The sequence below is a fragment of the Nycticebus coucang genome, chromosome 2, assembly GCF_027406575.1.
Source record: "Nycticebus coucang isolate mNycCou1 chromosome 2, mNycCou1.pri, whole genome shotgun sequence".
In the NCBI taxonomy this organism is placed as follows: Eukaryota; Metazoa; Chordata; class Mammalia; order Primates; family Lorisidae; genus Nycticebus; species Nycticebus coucang.
The window spans coordinates 181,679,051-181,697,193 of NC_069781.1; the positions used below are offsets into that span (position 1 = coordinate 181,679,051).

Genomic DNA, 18,143 nt, shown 5'->3' on the forward strand with positions numbered 1-18,143 from the left:
TTGAGCCCAAGAGTTTGAAATTGCTGTGAGCTGTGGCGCCACAGCACTCTACCCAGGACAAAAAAATGAGACTCTGTCTCAAAAAAAAAATCAATAAATCACTCAGTCCGTAGCATTCTGTTGCAACAGCAGGAGGAACACCAGGCACTTAGATAGGGCGGCCCACCATTGTGGACTCCCTTTCCATGGAGTGTGGGGACAAGAGAGACAAATCCATGGCAAGGGAATTAAGGCAGCAACAGCCTGGCAGAGGCTCCGGTCGGGTGACAGAAGCATTCTCTGTCAATCAGGGAGGTGGTTCCACAGTGAGTGCACACACCCCTTGTGGAGGTGAGGTGCATGCTAAAGTTTAGTGCACTTTGCTGTACTGGGAACCCCTCAGTACAAGGGTTAAAGGATGAATCAGGACAGGGCAGTGGTTTAGCAGCTCAGACCCTGGGGCCAGGTTGCTAAAAAGATTTCCCTGGCCTGTGGGGACTGGTTCATCAGAAGATGAGAATGAGCTGGGCTCAGGGGCTCACGTCTGTAATCCTAGCACTCTGGGAGCCGAGACAGGTGGATTGCTTGAGCTCATGAGTCCGAGACCAGCCTGAGCCATAGTGAGACCCAGTCTCTAAAAATAGCCGGATGTTGTGGCAGGCACCTGTAGTCCCAGCTACCCGGGAGGCTGAGGCAAGAGAATCGCTTGAGCCCAAGAGTTTGAGGTTGCTGTGAGCTGAGACACCATGGCACTCTACTGAAGGTGACAAAGTAAGACTCTGTCTAAAAAAAAAAAAAGGAAGATGAGAAAGAAAATGTCCCTTGAGACTCCAAGGAGCACGGGCTCAGGAGACGGTGGGCGGCGCTCCTGGGGGCTCCCCGTGGCTGCATCGCAGCACACAGACCAGTGTGAGGCAAAAGAAGAGAATCTGCAGGGCCTGCTGCAAAACGACCAAGTTTTGCTCAGCACTGACTGAGAATTTCAAGGTGGCCACCGCAGAGCGTTAAACTCAGCATGGGACTTCTGAGTGTGGGCCCTGCTGCAGTGCAGGACACACATCCAAGGAGCTGGCCTGATGTGGGGGGCAGGGGACTCAACATGCCCCTGGGACTCAGTGCCCAGTGTGTATCCACATGGCCTCTGGGAGGCGCTGTCTGTGCATGGACGGGCTGGGGGGTTCTGGAAGCCACGTTCAGCCAACAATGAGGGGAAGGGAGGAAGTCAACCCCATACCTCACCCCTCAGGAGTCCACACTGCCCTCCAGGAGGCAATGGCTCCCTCAGCTCCCTTATGGCTTCCTTCCCTCTGCCACCTGCCTCTTGTGCACTGAAGGGTTAAGTGTGCCCAAGGAGCGACCTGGCCTTTGCCCTTGGCTCCTGAGCGGTGACCTCTCAGCCCCTGGAATGCCTGGCATTTGTTCACCCAGGGCCTGTCTTTGTTCACCCAGGGCCTGTACCCACTGTACAGTCTACCCTAATGATGTGAGGTTTCAGCTCAAGCTTTGGAGGGCCAGAGGCTAAAGCAGTATCAGCCATGTCCATATGAATGAACCCCAATAAAGACTCCGGACACCAAGGCTCTGGGAGCTTCCCTGGTAGGCAATACTCAGTTATACTGGCACACATCACGGGCAGGAGAGTCAGCATTATCCACGCCCCCGCCCCCAGGGAGGGGCAGCTGAAAGCTGGCACCCGGCCTCTCCTGGATCCTCTTGCCCTCTGCTGGCTTTGATCTGTAGCTGCTTGCTGTACTAAACCATAACCGTGGCTATAATAGCTTTTCTGGGTTCTGCAAGTCCTTCCAGCAGAGTATTAAAACCAAGGGGTGGGGGCGGCGCCTGTGGCTCAGTGAGTAGGGCGCCGGCCCCATATGCCGAGGGTGGCGGGTTCAAACCCAGCCCCGGCCAAACTGCAACAAAAAAATAGCCGGGCGTTGTGGCGGGCGCCTGTAGTCCCAGCTGCTCGGGAGGCTGAGGCAAGAGAATCGCGTAAGCCCAAGAGTTAGAGGTTGCTGTGAGCCTTGTGACGCCACGGCACTCTACCCAAGGGCGGTACAGTGAGACTCTGTCTCTCCAAAAAAAAAAAAAAAAAAAACCAAGGGGTGGGCGGTGCCTGTGGCTCAAAGGAGTAGAGCGCCAGCTCCATATACCGGAGGTGGTGGGTTCAAACCCGGCCCCGGCCAAAAAAAGCTGCAAAAAAAAAAAAAAAACCAAAAAAACCAAGGGTGGTCTTGGAGACCCCTGGAGTCTTCACCACTCCCTACCTGTGTATCCTGGGATCACTTCTCAAATCAGCTTTCTGTGCCAGAACGCTTTGCTTAGGCTCTGCTTCTGGGGGTGCCCAACCAAGAGGGGAGAGCAGCTTGTGGAAAGACAGGACCCCAACAACAATTTCATGTTCTTTTTTTTTTTTTTCTTGAGACAGAGTCTCACTCTGTCCCCAAGGCTAGAGTGCTGTGGCATCATCACAGCTCACAGCAACCCCAAACTCCTAGGTTCAAACGATCCTCCTGCCTCAGCCTCCCCAGTAGCTGGGACTACAGGTACCACCATGATGCCTAACTAATTTTTCTATTTTTCATAGAGATGGCGGTCTCACTCTTGCTCAGGGCTGGTTTTGAACTCCGGAGCTCAGGCAATCCATGCACCTCGACCTCCCAAAGTGCTGGGATTATAGGCATGAGCCACTGCACTGGGCCACAAGAATTGATGTTCTTTGAAAAAACCTCAAACAAATTCAGCATGTTCTCCTACCCTAGGGATGTATCACTGCCAGGATCCAATAGCTGGGAGGGATGGAACTGGGACTCTACAGAGTTCCATGTGACCTCAGAGCCCATGCCCTTGGCCACACAGAAGCCTGAACAATGAAGGACTCAGACCACCAAAAGGCTTGTCACACCAGCCTGGCTCTGCCATACTAAGCACCTCTCTGAAACCCACCTGCTTACTCGGGTGTGCTTCATCTCCTCCTCCCAATCTAAGAAGCAGGATGTTCGTTACAGAGGATCTTTATTCATAATGAAAAAAGAAATTATAAATCATTTCTTGAACTGCTTCAGTCTCTATAAAACAACTTGTAAAAAACGGAGCTGCTTCTCTTGCAAGAAGCTCTTATTTGTGCTGACCTTGGGGCACATGGTCTCATGGCCCAGGGTGCTGGGAGGGCGTTTGTCCAAAAGAGAGCCTGGCCCTGGGACCCCACCAGCTGTCACCATGGCGTCACCTTTTGCCACATCAGGGTCAGTGAGAATATGGAGGTGTCAGAGGTCTGGTTGGCTCGACGGCCTGGGGAAGATGGTCCCGGGAGTGAGCAGGCCAGATTCCTCCTTGGTCCTCACTCCTGTTCTGGTACGGGGCCGGATTCATTGAGTTTCCTATCCAGGGGACTCAGTACATCTGTCACAGGCAGCCACGTCTCCGGACACCTGGGCAAGGGGCACTGGAGCAGGAGCTGCTTAGAGATCCCCACTCTGGGACTCCTTTCAGGCTTCAGGGTCAATTTCTCCGTCATCTGGGCATGACCCTGTCTCGTCCAGCCAAACTAGGAAAAACAGGACATTAACACCTGCATGGACCCCTCAACCTTGGCCCCTTTCCTTGCGAACTTAGGAATCTGGGGCTCCCTTCCTTGTGGTGTCCCAAGAGGCTGAGAGGGACCCCAGTCTTGCTGGGTCTCTTAGGGATCCCAGGCACCCCCCATGCCTACTCACAATGCCTAGTGCCCCACAGTCTCTGGCTGAGGCCCCTGGGGTTGCACCCACCAGCTCAGCCTCCTTGGGGAAGACTGAGGAACCCACGCCTGCCCCATGGTTTCAGAGGAGCTGAAGCCCAGGGGAGGGTACACCTTCTCCACGTCCCTCAGGGGCAGGGCAAAGGCCTGACTTGCACCCCTCTCTCAAACCCTGGAGAGAAGCCCTTGGTATCAGACAAACATTCCAGCAGCCCCGGAGGACATGTTCACCAGGTCTGGTGATCGATTCTCTTGCTTAGCCACCACTGTTAGGAATGTCAACCACACAGCCGCCACCAGGGCCCTGCGCCAGGCCCTGCTTCCTGGAGGCACTGTCATCTTTACCTGACAGATGAGCAAACTGAGGCTGGGTGGGGCCCTGCCCCTGCTCACAGTCACACCGTGACTCAGAGCCGGAGCTTCCTGGCTCCCAAGCTTGCACGCCCTGTCTTATCCGCCCATCTCCAGGGAAGAGTGGCTGACGGTACAGTCAAGAGGTGACACCCATGCCAGTCCTTCTGTACAAATCTATCCTCCCCAGAGATGCTTAAGGAACCTCCCAGGTGCAGGACCCTCCCAGCCAGGGCATGAGCTATGTTTCCAAGTCCATCCTGTCTAGCCAAACTTCTGTGCCCACTAAGATGGAGCACTGTCCTTCTGTAGACAGGGGACGGCCCATCCATCTCATGTCTTGGCTGGTGGGAGAGCATGTGACAGGCCAGCCTAGCCCCATCCATCACTTGTCCCCTGCTGCTGGCAGGGGCTGTCTACTAATCACTTAACACGCCGCATCTCCTGAGGCTGGTGCCATGGTGGGGGCGACAGAGACGTGTACACAGGTCTGACCAGAGATTCTTGATAAATTCAGGGGGTGGAGGGGACAGAGAAGGGGCTCAGCCTGGCAGTGGCAGCAGGGCGGCCTCACCTGTCCTCCTGGAGTCTCTTGGCAGCATCACGCCTGTGGGGGTCGGAGGGGTGATGATGATGTCGGGCACGTCCAGGTGCTTGTCGCTCAGGACGGGGGCCTCGTCGTGGCTGCCGCTGCTGCTGCTGACACACATTTTAAAGCCTGAGAAGGCAGGCCGTGCGAGACACACACACGTACACACACAACAGAGAGACAGGCATCAGTGCCGCCGGGGAACCAGCCACCACCGGCCGCCCTCCACCCCTCACCAGCACCGCTGGTCCTGAGGACTCTAGCAGAGTGGGGATGCTGTCCCCACGCCACAGATGAGGAAATTGAGGCTTAGGAAATTCAAATGACCCCTGCCAGCACCTTACAGAGCCACAAATCATGAATGTATTTGGAGAATGCCAACCACAGGCCTGTCGGACGCTTGTCCAGCTTTTAGCCTTCATGCCCAGGCCCCACCTCCCTGCAGCCTCATTCCTCCCACCCACCCCTCCTTCCCATACTGCTCACAGCTTCCCCAATTCACCAGGCTCCCTGGGCCCCATCATGCCTCTATATGCACTTTCCCAGACTGAGGATGGACTTTCTTTCTTTGTCTGTGTGGCAAGCTCCTACCTATTCTTCAAAACCCAGCACAACAGGGCCAGGCGTGGTGGCTCACGTCTGTAATCCTAGCACTCTGGGAGGCCAAAGTGGGTGGAATGCTTGAGTTCATGAGTTCAAGATACCTTGAGCCCAAAAACTGAGGCAAGAGGATCGCTTGAGCCCAAAGGTTTGAGGTTGCTGTGAGCTATGATGCCATGGCACTCTACCCAGGGTGACAGCTTGAGACTCTTGTCTCAAAACAAACAAAAAAAACCAGGCCAGCATTCTGGGAGGCCGAGGCAGGTGGATTGCTTGAACTTAGGAGTTTGAGATCAGCCTGAGCAAGAGAGAAACCCTGGTCTCTAAAACTAGCTGGGCGGGCGGCGCTTGTGGCTCAGTGAGTAGGGCGCCGGTCCCATATGCCGGAGGTGGCGGGTTCAAACCCAGCCCCGGCCAAAAACCACAAAAAAAAAAAAATAAATAAATAAATAAAATAAATAAAACTAGCTGGGCATTGTGGCCAACACCTCTAGTCCCAGCTACTGGGGAGGTTGAGGCAAGAGGATTACTTGAGCCCAGGAGTTGGGAGTTTGTGGAGTTTGAGGTTGCTGTGAGCTATGAGGATGCCACGGCACTCTACCCAGGGTGACAGAGTGAGACCCTATCTCAAAAAAAACAAAAACCGGCACAACAGGCTCTTTCCTGGGGCAGATGTCTCAACAGGTCTGATGGCTCAGCCTCTGCCCATCTTCACTCACTCACTCACTCCCGCAGTGCATCTTTCAGCGCTGGCCACACAGCACTGACATGATTAGTTCTTATTTCTGACCTTCTTTGCTACAGGCATCTGAGGGCAGCGCTGCCTCACACGTCCACATCTCCCCAGCACAGAACCCAGAACAGAATAAGCAGGAGTGCTGCAGATCCCAAAGCGAGGTGCTGAACCCACCTCTTTGCCCACCCCCACGAGGTTTCTAACTGGGATTAATCCAGCTCCAATGGCACTGCAGGAGCAGAGCAGTGGGGGCGGTTTGTCCTGCTACTCCTTGGTTCCCCACCACTAAGACAATGCTCCTACACATGATCTGATCCCTGTCTGCTGGGGGTGGTTCTAAAATACTCCCACAAGAGCTGAAGTCAGAGCCCTGGAGGGTGGGGTGGATGCAATAGGTCAGAGTGATGGTGCATGACCCCTGCAGTGAGGTCAAGGTCAGAGTGATGGTCCGTGTCCCTTGCGGTGAGGTCAAGGACAGAGTGATGGTAGGTGACTCCTACGGTGAGGTCAGGAAATACACTGTGAATTCTTTCCTGCTCTCTGGCCTGCTTGCTGTGGCAGGAAACAGCTGCCATGTTTTGAGGATGCTCATGCCACCCGTGGAAAAGCCAAGTGGCAAAAAACTGAGGCCCCCAGCCCCGGGCCAGCCATCAGATGAGGCTGCAGCCCAGCCTGCCATCTTCAATGTAACCTGGCGATTGACCCTGAGTCAGAACCAGCCAGCTAAGCCACCCCTCAATTCCTGAACCACAGAAACCCTGAGAAAATAAAGGTGTGTTTTTCAAGCCACTGAGCCTTGGAGTGGTTTGTTATTCAGCAGTAGATAGTTTTTGGAGTCAGCAAAGATCTTCCTCAGACCCCAGCAGGGACAGCAGGTGCCCAGTGGGACTCCCACTGGCTGTGGGAAATGTCAAGGGGCTTCTCAGAGGTCTGGTCTCTGTCTTCGGTTCTTGGCTATTCAAGCCCCTGGAATATCCTACCTGATGGGAGAGTCTTTGTCTGCCTGGGAGCCTTGGTCATACTGACATCCAAAAACACGATTTATAGGCTTGGCGCCTGTAGCTCAAGTGGCTAAGGCACCAGCCACATACACCAGAGCTGGTGGGTTTGAATCCAGCCTGGGCTTGCCAAACAACAAGGACAACTACAACCAAAAAATAGCTGGGCATTGTGGTGGACGCCTGTAGTCCCAGCTACTTGGGAGGCTGAGGCAGGAGAATCACTTGAGCCCAGGAGTTGGAGGTTGCTGTGAGCTGTGATGCCACAGCACTCTACCCAGGTTACAGTCTGAGGCTCTGGCTCAAAAAAAAAAAGAAAAAGAAAAAGAAAAGAAAAACTTATGGGTAGTGCCTGTGGCTCAGTGAGTAGGGCGCTGGCTCCCTATACCAAGGGTGGCAGGTTCAAACCTGGCCCCAGCCAAACGGCAACATAAAATAGCCGGCGTTGTGGCTGGCGCCTGTAAGTCCCAGCTACTCAGGAGGCTGAGGCAAGAGAATCGCCTAAGCCCAAGAGCTGGAGGTTGCTGTGAGCTGTAACGCCAAGGCATTCTACCAAGGGTGATAGAGTGAGACCTTGTCTCTTAAAAAAAAAGCAAAACAAAACAAAACATGATTTATGGTGGGGGCTTTGGGTTAAGCCCAGGGACACTGCAGCATAAGAGCTGTCCTGAAGGCATAGCGTGCATAGCCAGGGCCACAAATAGGGTGGCTTAAACAACAAATTGTCCCATTGTCCACAGAGCTGGAGGCCAGAGTCTGAGATGAGGGTGTGGCAGGCTTGGTTGCCACTGAGGCTGTGAGGGAGAATCTTCTCCAGGCCTCCTCTCACTACCTGGTGGCTTCCCGGCCACCTTTGTCACTTGGGATTGTAGACACAGCACCCACTCTGCCTCTAATCTTCACATGGCATCCTCTCAGGGTGCATGTCTGTGTCCAGATTTCTCCTTTTATTTTTTATTTTATTTTATTTTTTGAGACAGAGTCTCACTTTCTTGCCCCTGGTAGAATACTGTGGTGTCACAGCTCACAGCAACCTCAAACTCTTGGACTCAAGCAATCCTCTTGCCTCAGCCTCCCAAGTAGCTGGGACTACAGGCTCCCGCCATATGACTGGCTATTTTTTTTTAGAGATGGGATCTCACTCTGACTCAGTCTGGTCTCGAACTCATGAGCTCAAGTGATCCACTCACTTCAGCCTCCCAGAGTGCTAGGATTACAGGCATGAGCCACCGCACCTGGCCTCAGATTTCTCTTTTTAATGACACCAGTGGTATGGGGTTAGAGGCCAACCCTCCAACAGTACACCCTCAATTTTTTTTTCTTTTTTTTTGAGACAGAGTCTCACTATGTCACCCTGGATAGAGTGCCGTGGCATCACGGCTCACAGCAACCTTAAACTCTTGGGCTCAAGCGATTCTCTTGCCTCAGCCTCCTGAGTAGCTGGGATTACAGGCACCCACCATGGCGCCTGCCACAACATCCAGCTATTTTTTGGTTGTAGTTGTCATTGTTGTTTGGCAGGCCCAGGCTGGATTCCAACGCGCCAGCTCTGGTGTATGTGGCTGGCACCCTAGCTGCTGAGCTACAAGTGCTAAGCCCTCATCTTAATTTTTTTATTTCAAAATATTACGGGGTACAGATGTTTCTGATACATGGCTTGAGTCAGGGCTATAAAATCTCATCTTAATTAATCACATCTGCAAAGACCCTATTCCCCAAAAGATCACACTGGAAGACACAGGGGCCTAGAAATTTGATATATGAATTTTTGGGAGATACAATCCAACCCTTAATGCTCAGTAAGAAGTCGAACACTGAGGCTCATGGGCCACATTCCCGGGGCCACGAACAGCTCCAGTGAAAGAGCACAGCCAGGAGCTCGTGCCTGGAACCCTCCTGGGCCCTGCCCGCTGAGCTTCCCTCCTTGGCTGACCTTAGTCTGTGTCCTCTTTCCCCGAGCAGAATCCCTCTCAGTGAGTCCTTGCAGCAAATTAGCAAACATGAGGGTGGCTTGGGGAGCCCTAAACTTCAGTTGTCGGAAGTGTGGGTGGTCTTGTGTGCACCGAGCACCCTTCATCTTTATAGTTAGCCCAACTCTTCACAGCCTTCTTATTCTCATAGACAAAATTAAGGTGGGATCACCCACCTCCCTGGGCTGGGAGGGAACCCCACAGTGCCTGGCACACAGCCAGTGCCAGGCGAGCCCAAGCCACCCCTAGGGGCCCACTTGCCCCACCTCATTCTCCACCCCTCTCCCCCAAGCAACACCCCAGCTGCCTCCCCACCCTGTGTACCCCAATCATAGCCTCCAACCCTACCCTGTGGCCCTGACTTTGGTTAGTTTTGTAGGAAGAGGCCACCTCTCCCCTGTGAGACTTCTAGCCCCTGGGGAGCACAACTGAGGTCTCTCTGAACCTATTTAAGGCAGTGGTGCTTGAGCCTTCCTTAAAAAACAGAATGTTTCTACTCAGCATTACACAGAAGCCCAGAATGTGGAACAAACCACAGGAAGCCACTTGGAGAGGGCTCTCCTAATACCACATGGAAAAGGATCCTTTGCCCTGGTGCTTCCAGGACCCACCAGGCACCTCCTCCTTCAGTCCTCACAGCCACCCCACATCAGTGTTATCAGCCCCATCTCACAATGTGGAAACCAAGGACCCCACAGAGTCATGACTTGCACCCAAAAGAACAGCTAGTGGGTGGCAGAGCCAGGATCTGAACTCACACCCAGGTTGGCAGCCTCCAAGAACAGGGCTTCTTAGTAGTATATCCTATACAAGGCAGCTGGGGAATTTTCTGAAAAGGGCCAGATAGTAAATATTTTTAACTTTGTGGGCCACACCAACTACATGCACAGCTTTGCTCCTGCAGCAGCAAAGCAGCCATAGACAATATGGAAATGAGTGGGTGTGGCTTTAGACAATATGGAAATTAGTGGGAGTTGCTTTGTCCCAATAAAACTTTATTTATAAAAACAGCCAAGAGCTGCAGTTCACAAACCAGCTCCTGCTTTCTGCTTGCCCAGAGACTGGCAGGAAGTTTGGATGTGGAACCTGCCTTATGTCCTCTCTGCCAGTAACAGAACCTCAAGAGCCCAAGGCTTGTTAATGCCAAAAGAAAACCCAAATCCAAATCCCTGGCTGAGAAGGGTAGGGGCAGCCCCTCTCTTCAAGAGCTGCCTGTGGTGAAACTAATGAATTCCTGGGCAGCACCCAGCCTGCAGCCTGCCCAAGAGCTCCCTCCCTGTTAGCCTTCTCCACTGTATCCACAGGAGTTGCTCCCCAACAAAGGGAAGCTCTGATGATCCTGCCTGGAACAGGAGGGAGCCTCCCAGCTCAGTCTCCAAAGCCCCCTTCTTGGTGAATATTCCAGACATTCTAAAATAAAATGTCCACATTTGCATTTTAACATGGTCTGGAGCTTGAGGACAAAGCCCACACTCTCACTCTGAAAGCCCAGGTCCTCCATGAGCCCAGAGGCTGAAAACAGGGAGGGAGGAGGAGAGCAGGGAGAAGGAGTTGGGAGAAGAGGGAGGGAAGAATAAGGGAGGAGAAGAGGGGGTAGGGAGAGGAGGAAGGGAGAAAGAGGAGGGTGGGCAAGGGGAGGGAGGGACCCCAGCCTCTCCGATTCCTGGGGCTCCCAACCACAGGGGCCAAGATGGCTGAGCCGGAGGGAAAAGCTCTCAGGAGGATAAAGCCGACTGGGGATTAAAAAACAAATGCCAGCCCTGCCCCAGACAAGGAGCTCATTTGTGCTAAGACCAGAATTGTTATTTGTTAATTATGTGCCTGCCTCAGGCTATTAAAAGCCTATTTCCTGAGGGTAAAGGCTTGTCTGGGATTCCAGGGGGGCAGGCCCCAAGGAGGGATGGAAGCAGGGAGCAGAGCCCAGGGACCCAGGCCCAGAGGTGCTGGTGCTGGGGGCTCCAGGCCCTGATCCAAGGGTGCAGCCCACACTGACCCACAAACCAGACCAAGAAAACCCTGGCCCTGGAAACCGCCTTCCGTGGGGTTAAGACACCTCCTACCAAACTTCCCACCATGGTGGGTTTTCCACCCTGGCTGCTCACTGGGGTCACCCAGGAAGGTTAAAAAATACCCATGTGGGACTCCGCCCCAGAGGGGCTGATCCACTGCTCTGTGAGGGGCAACAACCAGGACTGAGAAACTCTCAGGCGATCCCAATAGCCAGGCCTGGGAACCCCTGCCCTGGGGCGGCCACAAGAACACTCTCAGGAGCCTCAGTTTCCCTGCTGTGAAATGTTTTGGTACCAACTTTGCAGGAATGAAACATCAGGCGTGGGGCTGTGGTATACCAAGCTGGGGGAGCAGAGCTTCCCCCTGCTGAGATGGAGACACCCCCCTTTCTAACAGCCCGGGCCAGGCTCTGAGCTGAGCTGCTGTCCCCGCTTGCACACGCATCCTCACACCATCCTATGTGGAAACAATAGGTTCATGGAAAGGGAGGCCACTGCTCCTCACCCCGGCTGCAGTTTCCACTTCTCATCCTTCAAAAGCCCTGCCAGGCAAGCCCATACTGAAACCCCATATTCAGGCTCTACCCAGGATGCCCAGGTCCCAAGGGACAGGACACCATTTCCTGTGCCAGCCCTCGCTGGCCCTCAGACCACCACCCTGAGACCACAGTGGATGCCAGCTGGAGCCAAGAGCAAGGCCTGGCCCTCTGCAGGCATCATGGCTCAAGGGCACCCTCTACTGGTTCTTTTGAAAACAGCACTCTTGAGGCCGGGCCCGCTGGCTCAGGCCTGTAATCCCAGCAATTTGGGAGGCCATAGTGGGAAGAATTACTTGAGGCCACAAGTTCAACACCAACCTGGGCAACACAGTGAGACCCTATCACTACATGCAAAACTTTTAAAAATTACCCAGGTGTCACAGGTGCCTGCAGTCCCTCCAGAGACTGAGGCAGGATCACTAGACCCAGGAGTTGGAGGCTACAGTGAGATATATAATCATGCCATTATATCCCATGTGGGCAACGGAGCAAGACCCTGTCTTAGAAAATAAAAATAAAAATAAAAGCCGGGCGTGGTGGCCCACACCTTCAATCCTAGCACGTTGGGAGGCTGAAGCAGGTGGATTGCTTAAGCTCAGAATCAGGACCAGCCTGAGCAAGAGCAAGACCCCGCCTCTACTAAAGATAGAAAAACTAGCCTGAAGCTCAGTGGTTAGGGCGCCGGCTACATACACTGGGGTTGGCAAGTTCGAACCCAGCCCAGGCCTGCTAAAAACAACAATAACAACTGCAACAAAAAATAGCCAGGCTTTGTGGTGGGCACCTGTAGTCCCAGCTACTTGGGAGTCTGAGGCAAGAGAATTGCTTAAGCCCAAGAGTTGGAGGTTGCTGTGAGCTGTGACACCATGCACTCTACCGAGGGTGACATAGTGACACTGTCTCAAAAAAAAAAAAAAAAAAAGACAAGAAAAACTAGCCAGGTGTTGTGGCAGGTGCCTGTAGTCCCAGCTACTCAGAAGGCTGATGCAGGAGGATCACTTGAGCCTAAGAGTTTGAGCTTGCTGTGAGCTATGATAACACCAGGCACTCTACCCAGGGCAAAACAGAGACTGTCTCAAAAAACAAAAACCCAGCATTGCCGCTGGTACCCCTGGTGCCTACTGGAGGACCTGCCTGGAACTTTGTTCCTCTTCCCCAAGGCATCATCATACACATGACAGGTGCCACCCTATTGGACCCAGGAGGCAGCGGAAGCCCAGAGGTACACCTGGGCTACAGTCTACCTGCATCCACCTCTTCAGGCCTCTGCTGCCTCACTCACAAAACAGGTTCCCAAGATAACAGTGCCCACATCCAAGGGGCCAGAGGCTAAGCATCACTCTTGCATCCTCATGCCATCCAAGGTGGGTGCAATGATCACATGCACCTTGCGGTGCACACTTCATAAGCACAAGCCACAAGATTCTGATCTCAGCCCTTACAGATCCTGCTGATACTGAGCAGCTATTGAATCTGCAGCTGCCGTGGTTCATATCCCCAAGCATAGGTCAGGGGCCTCGTGCCCCACCTGAGGGCGCACAGCTAAACTGGGCACTAAGTAAAACTGTCTTGGTTCCAACTTAACACTGGGGGATGCTTTTTTCTTACTCTGTCAGAATAGACAGGGTCTCAAGAAGGAGTCTGACATTGAGTCCTGCTATGACACCATTCTCTCAGCCTGGGCTTTCCCGCCTGCAAAGTCAAACTTACACCACCCTCCTTTGCAGCACTGAGCCTGGGCCAGGGAGGTGCTCAGTCAACAGGCATTTATTGAGCACCTACTATGTGCCATGCATCACTCTGGGTGCTGGGGGCACAGCTAAGAATAAAATTCTCTGCCTGTCCCCATTCTCGGCTTTCACCAGCTCCTGCTCCAAGCCCCAGTAGCTGGAATAGGACCCCAAAGATTTCAGGATCAGATGGAAAAATATAGGAAGGGTCCCCAGTGATTTAAGCCATGGTTGGGAGGGGCCCACAATGCTGAGCATTGAGGACAGTGCTCGTGGGAGGCTAGGCTAGGGGAGCACTTTAATGGGATTGCTCAGCTGATCCCCACTGAGAAAGACCCCATCTTCTGGACAGGCTTACTGAGGCTCAGACAAGTCAGGGACTTTGCTCAGGCCACACAGATTTGATACAAAGCCTGCCTTCCTGTGCCAGAGCACAAAACCTGGGCCACCTAGATCCTGGGCCAGGAAAAGGAGGGATGAGGGGCAGATGAGGGGCCTGATCCCAAGAGGAGAAGCAGCCTTTAGGGAAGGCTGTGGGGGTTAGGAAAGGCTTCCCGGTGGGGTACAGCGGATCACATTTATAATCCCAGCACTCTGAGAGGTCAAGGCAGGTGGACTGCTTGAGGTCAGGAGTTCGAGACCAATGTGAGCTAAAGTGAGAGCCGGTCTCTACAAAAATAGAAAAACTGGGTGGTGCCTGTGGCTCAGTGAGTGGGGTGCCAGCCCCATATACCAAGGATGGCGAATTAAAACCTGGCCCTCGCCAAACTGCAACAACAACAAAATAAATAAATTAATAAAAATAGAAAAACTAGCCAAGTGCAATGGCGGGCGCCTGTAGTCCCAGCTACTTGGGAGGCTGAGGCAGGAGGTTGCTGTGAGCCGTGATGGCACAGCACTCTGTCCAGGGGGCAGAGTGAGATTCTGTCTCAAAAAAAAAAAGTGGCTTCCCAGAGGGGAGGTATGAGTGCCAGGAGGTATGGAGGACAGGGCACAGGGCCCTGGGGGCAGCCTTGGCAGGCGCAAAGGACCTGAGGCAGGAGCTCAGGGGGTGGGGGGTGAGTGTGCTGGCACTAATCTCTGGGAGATGACCAGGCATCTGGCTTTAGTGCAGGTTTTCAAAAACAAACTGACAAATGCCTCCAAGGGTTTCAGATGCATTTAGTCTTTTTTTTTTTTTTTTTTAATTCCAATTACAGGGAAAGCCTTTTGTTATTAGGGATGAGGCTGGGGCAGCTCCCCCGTTTTACCTTTCCAAGGCAGCTCAAGGCCCAATAGAGATGGCAGTGGATGTTTTAAATCTCTTTTTAATTAAGGAAAAAGCCCCAGCTTGCGTCAGGGATAAGCTGCTGGAGGGAGAACCCGAGAGGAGCCAGAGAAAGGAGGCTCGCGTCCATCAAGGTGGGGTGAAGGTACTCAGCTCCCAGTCTGCCCTGCCAGACTGCCCACTTTCCTCCCTTCCGCCAGTCCTTGGTCCCAGCACACACCAGGCCTCCCCGGGAGTGCCATGAGGGTGGGGGGTGCGGCACAGTGAGCCGGGCTCGGGAGGCTGGGTCAGGCCCTGGTCCCGTTGCTTCTTGGCAGTGACCCCTTCCCCAATCTTCAATCTGTAGTGAAGCAGAAGTCAGAGGGAAGGAGCCACGTCTCCTGGCACCTGCCTGGAAATGCCCGATGTGTCTCCCAGGGTTCCCCCGCTGTCCAGGCTTGGGCTGGAATCTTCTCTGTGGTAGGGACTGTCCCTCAAATCGTAGGCTGTTTTGCAGCATTCCTGGCCGCTGACACTGAATCACCCTCCCCACCCAAGTCATGACAACCAAAAATGTCTCCAGACAGTGCCAGCTGTCCCTGAGCTGCCAGATAAAATGGAGGACCTTAGTTACACTTGAGTCTCAGGAAAAGAGGGTTTAGTATAAGTCTGTCCCATGCAATATTTTGGACATACTTACACTAGTCAATATTCCCTGTTTATCTGAAACTCATATGCAACTAGGTGTCCTGTTTTATGTCTTTTTTCTCCTAAATCTGGCACTTCTACACGTAGTGGTGAGGGGTGAGCAGGCCCAACACCCACGCTTCTGACCCACTGGTGTGACTGTTACTAATCTGACGTTTGCTGGTAAATCTGTGGCTGGCACTGCATGCTTGGCATGGAGCTGCGGGTTTCCTTTGTCCCCGTGTTGTCCTAGTGTGTGCTTCTGAGGCTGGAGCTATCCAGACAGGCTACAGGATGACCCCAGCTACAGGAACCCAAGCCCCCCATCTACACTTCGTCCGCTTGTGGTCTGAGCAAGTTTCTTACCTTTCTGAGCCTGTTTCCTGCTGCAAAGAGGGTCACCAACCACCAATTTCTACACATAGTCAATCCCCTGGTCAGAATAAAGACTTGAACTCTCACCCTAGATAAGAATGCTTACCCTGCAGTGCCCTCATAGGACTGTGGTAGTAAGTGGAAGGCATTTAGTAGCCAGTAGCAGGTGCTTAGGGAGCCATATTACCAGGGCTGTTGTTCCTGCTATTAAAGGAGTAATTAACAAGCTGATGGCAGCCAGTGTGGAGCTAGGAGTTGATTGTGCTATCTGACCAAACTAGGGGCTCCTGGGGAACCTGGGCCCTAACGCCAAGCCATTACGCTCTCAGCTGTGGGCAGCCAGGGTTTAGGGGCTGCAGATGGGCCACTGGATGGCAGAGCAGACCGAAAGACTAGGCTAGACTTCCAGCTCCAGGAGAGAGCAGCATTCAGGTGCCGAAGCAGCAACAAAAACCATCACTGGCAGGCGGATCGCCTGAGCTCAAGAGTTTGAGACCAGACTGAGCTAGAGCAAGACCCTGCCTCTAAAAATAGCCGGGCGTTGTGGCGGGTGCCTGTAATCCCAGCTACTGGGGAGGCTGAGACAAGATAATCACTTGAGCCTAGGAGTCTGAGGTTGCTGTGAGCTATGACACCATAGTGCTCTACCAGGAGTGACAAGGTGAGACTGTCTCAAAGAAGAAAAAAGAACCATCACTGGCAGCTCAGGTGCGTCCACTCTGCCCGTGAGCCCTCCGGAGAGGCCTGGGTTCCCCTGGGAGTGCTCAGAGTTCCTAGGGCTGCCTCACTATATGCTCCCTGATCAGGGCCCAGCCTGTCCCGGGCTCTGGTAGCAGCATCACAGCTGGGCAGCCTGTGCTTACTGGGTTCGGGAACCTGGGCAGCTGCTGACCTGTGTGCCGGGATGCTTGGATAACCTCGGCACACCTTGCAGGAGGCGCTTGCTCCTCAGGGCTGTGCAAGGCAAGGAAGGCCTGGCCCCAGGCTCCAGGTAAAGAGACAGTGCGCGGACAGGGTGGCCAACACGTTTTATGGACCTGTGTGCTTTTCCTGAATGTGTGAATATTTATGGAGGCCGTGTACACCAGGCAGTGGCTGCCCACTGCCCTTTACAGGACTCAGTTTCCAGAAGGATCTATCCAGCCCCAGGTATGACCCTCACCCCAACAATGGAAGAAACTGAGGCAAAGAGAGGTTGAATCAATTGCTCAAGATCATGCAGCCAAAGGGCCCCCAGCTGGTCCAACCCTATGGCACACCACCCTGTCCTGCCAGAGGCAGAGTCCCATCTGCAAAGTTCTGTTTGGGGACAAATGACATGCAAGGCTGACAGCCAGGAAATGGCACCAACCCTCTCCTAGAGCATGTTGGAGGGCAGATCAGCCCTCACTTCATGGAAACTGAGGCTTGGGGACATGCAGGCATTTACCATGGCTCTGACATGGCGGAGGGCCTGGCCTGCAGCTGCAGGGCTCCCCGCCCTGCCCTGCCACCTCAGAGCAGACACAGAGTGCTTTGGGTGGCCAAAAATTCCTTCTCAACAAAAGCAGCAAGACACATGTGCTCACGCTCAGGCAGAGTTGTGCTGTTAGGAGTCTGGAGAGTGGTTCCTCTTACAGAGAGCTTGGGGGCTTCTGAGGAATAGAAAAGTTTGGTTTCTTGATCTGAGCACCAGCTGGCGTGCAGCTCCTTCAGGACCTGTGTGCTTTTCCTGAATGTGTGTAACATGGGACACTTCAATAAGAAGTAAAACAAAGAAAATACACTATAAGAGAAATTTGCAATCAATTTGTAATATTGAGCATTTGAAATCCCTTTGACCACAATGCTAGACAAACACAAATTTGCAGAAAATATAGAGAACTACAGTTATTAAAAAGGACATTGTATACCTGTTATCAAAACATCACAGATACTCTGTAAAGATATGCAAGTATTTTGAATCCATAACTAAAAAGAAAGGGCTGGGCGTGGTGGCCAGCCACCCACCAACAACAGCCAGACCCCAGGACCGGGGCACTTACAAAGTACCTGAACATATGCTCAAAACAGTCAAGGCCACAGAAACAAAGAGAATCTAAGAAAAGGTCACAGCCAAGAGCAGCATGTGGGGCCCCAGAAAAAGCACAGGATATGTGAATGCTAGCTAATGATGATGGGGTCAGAGTCCCCGGATGCTAGCTAATGATGGTGGGTCGGAGTCCCCATACTGACCATAATGAATGCACCGTGCTAACATCAGATGTTAACAACAGGAAACTGGTACTGGGCACTGGTGCTGGGCACACGGGCACTCTCCTTCCCATCGTCCGTATTTTCTGCACATGAAGACTGGCCTAACTCCCAGGCCTGCTAAAAAACAATGACAACTACAACAAAAAAATAGCTAGGCGTTGTGGTGGGCACCTGTAGTCTCAGCTACTTTGGAGGCAGGAGAATCGCTTAAGCCCTAGAGTCTGAGGTTGCTGTGAGCTGTGACGCCACGCACTCTACCAAGGGCGACATAATGACACTCTCAAAAAAAAAGACTGGCCTAACAAACAGTGACAAACTACCAAGCCAGGACAAAGTCCCCATGTTTCCCCGACCCCCATCCCTGTG

At 53.1% G+C, this 18,143-nt stretch overlaps 1 protein-coding gene across 3 annotated transcripts in view; it reads right to left on the minus strand.

Moving 5' to 3' along the window:
* Positions 1–2,980: 2,980 nt before the first annotated feature.
* Positions 2,981–18,143, minus strand: part of C2H16orf74 (chromosome 2 C16orf74 homolog) — a 28,891-nt gene continuing 13,728 nt past the window's right edge. For all 3 annotated transcript variants that reach the window (XM_053553870.1, XM_053553878.1, XM_053553887.1), the window contains 2 exons: positions 4,638–4,781; positions 2,981–3,523 (listed from right to left, as the gene is read on the minus strand). In XM_053553870.1, the coding sequence (XP_053409845.1) occupies positions 3,465–3,523; positions 4,638–4,781 (203 nt within the window). In that variant the 3' untranslated portion in view covers positions 2,981–3,464. The remainder of the gene's footprint in view (positions 3,524–4,637; positions 4,782–18,143) is intronic.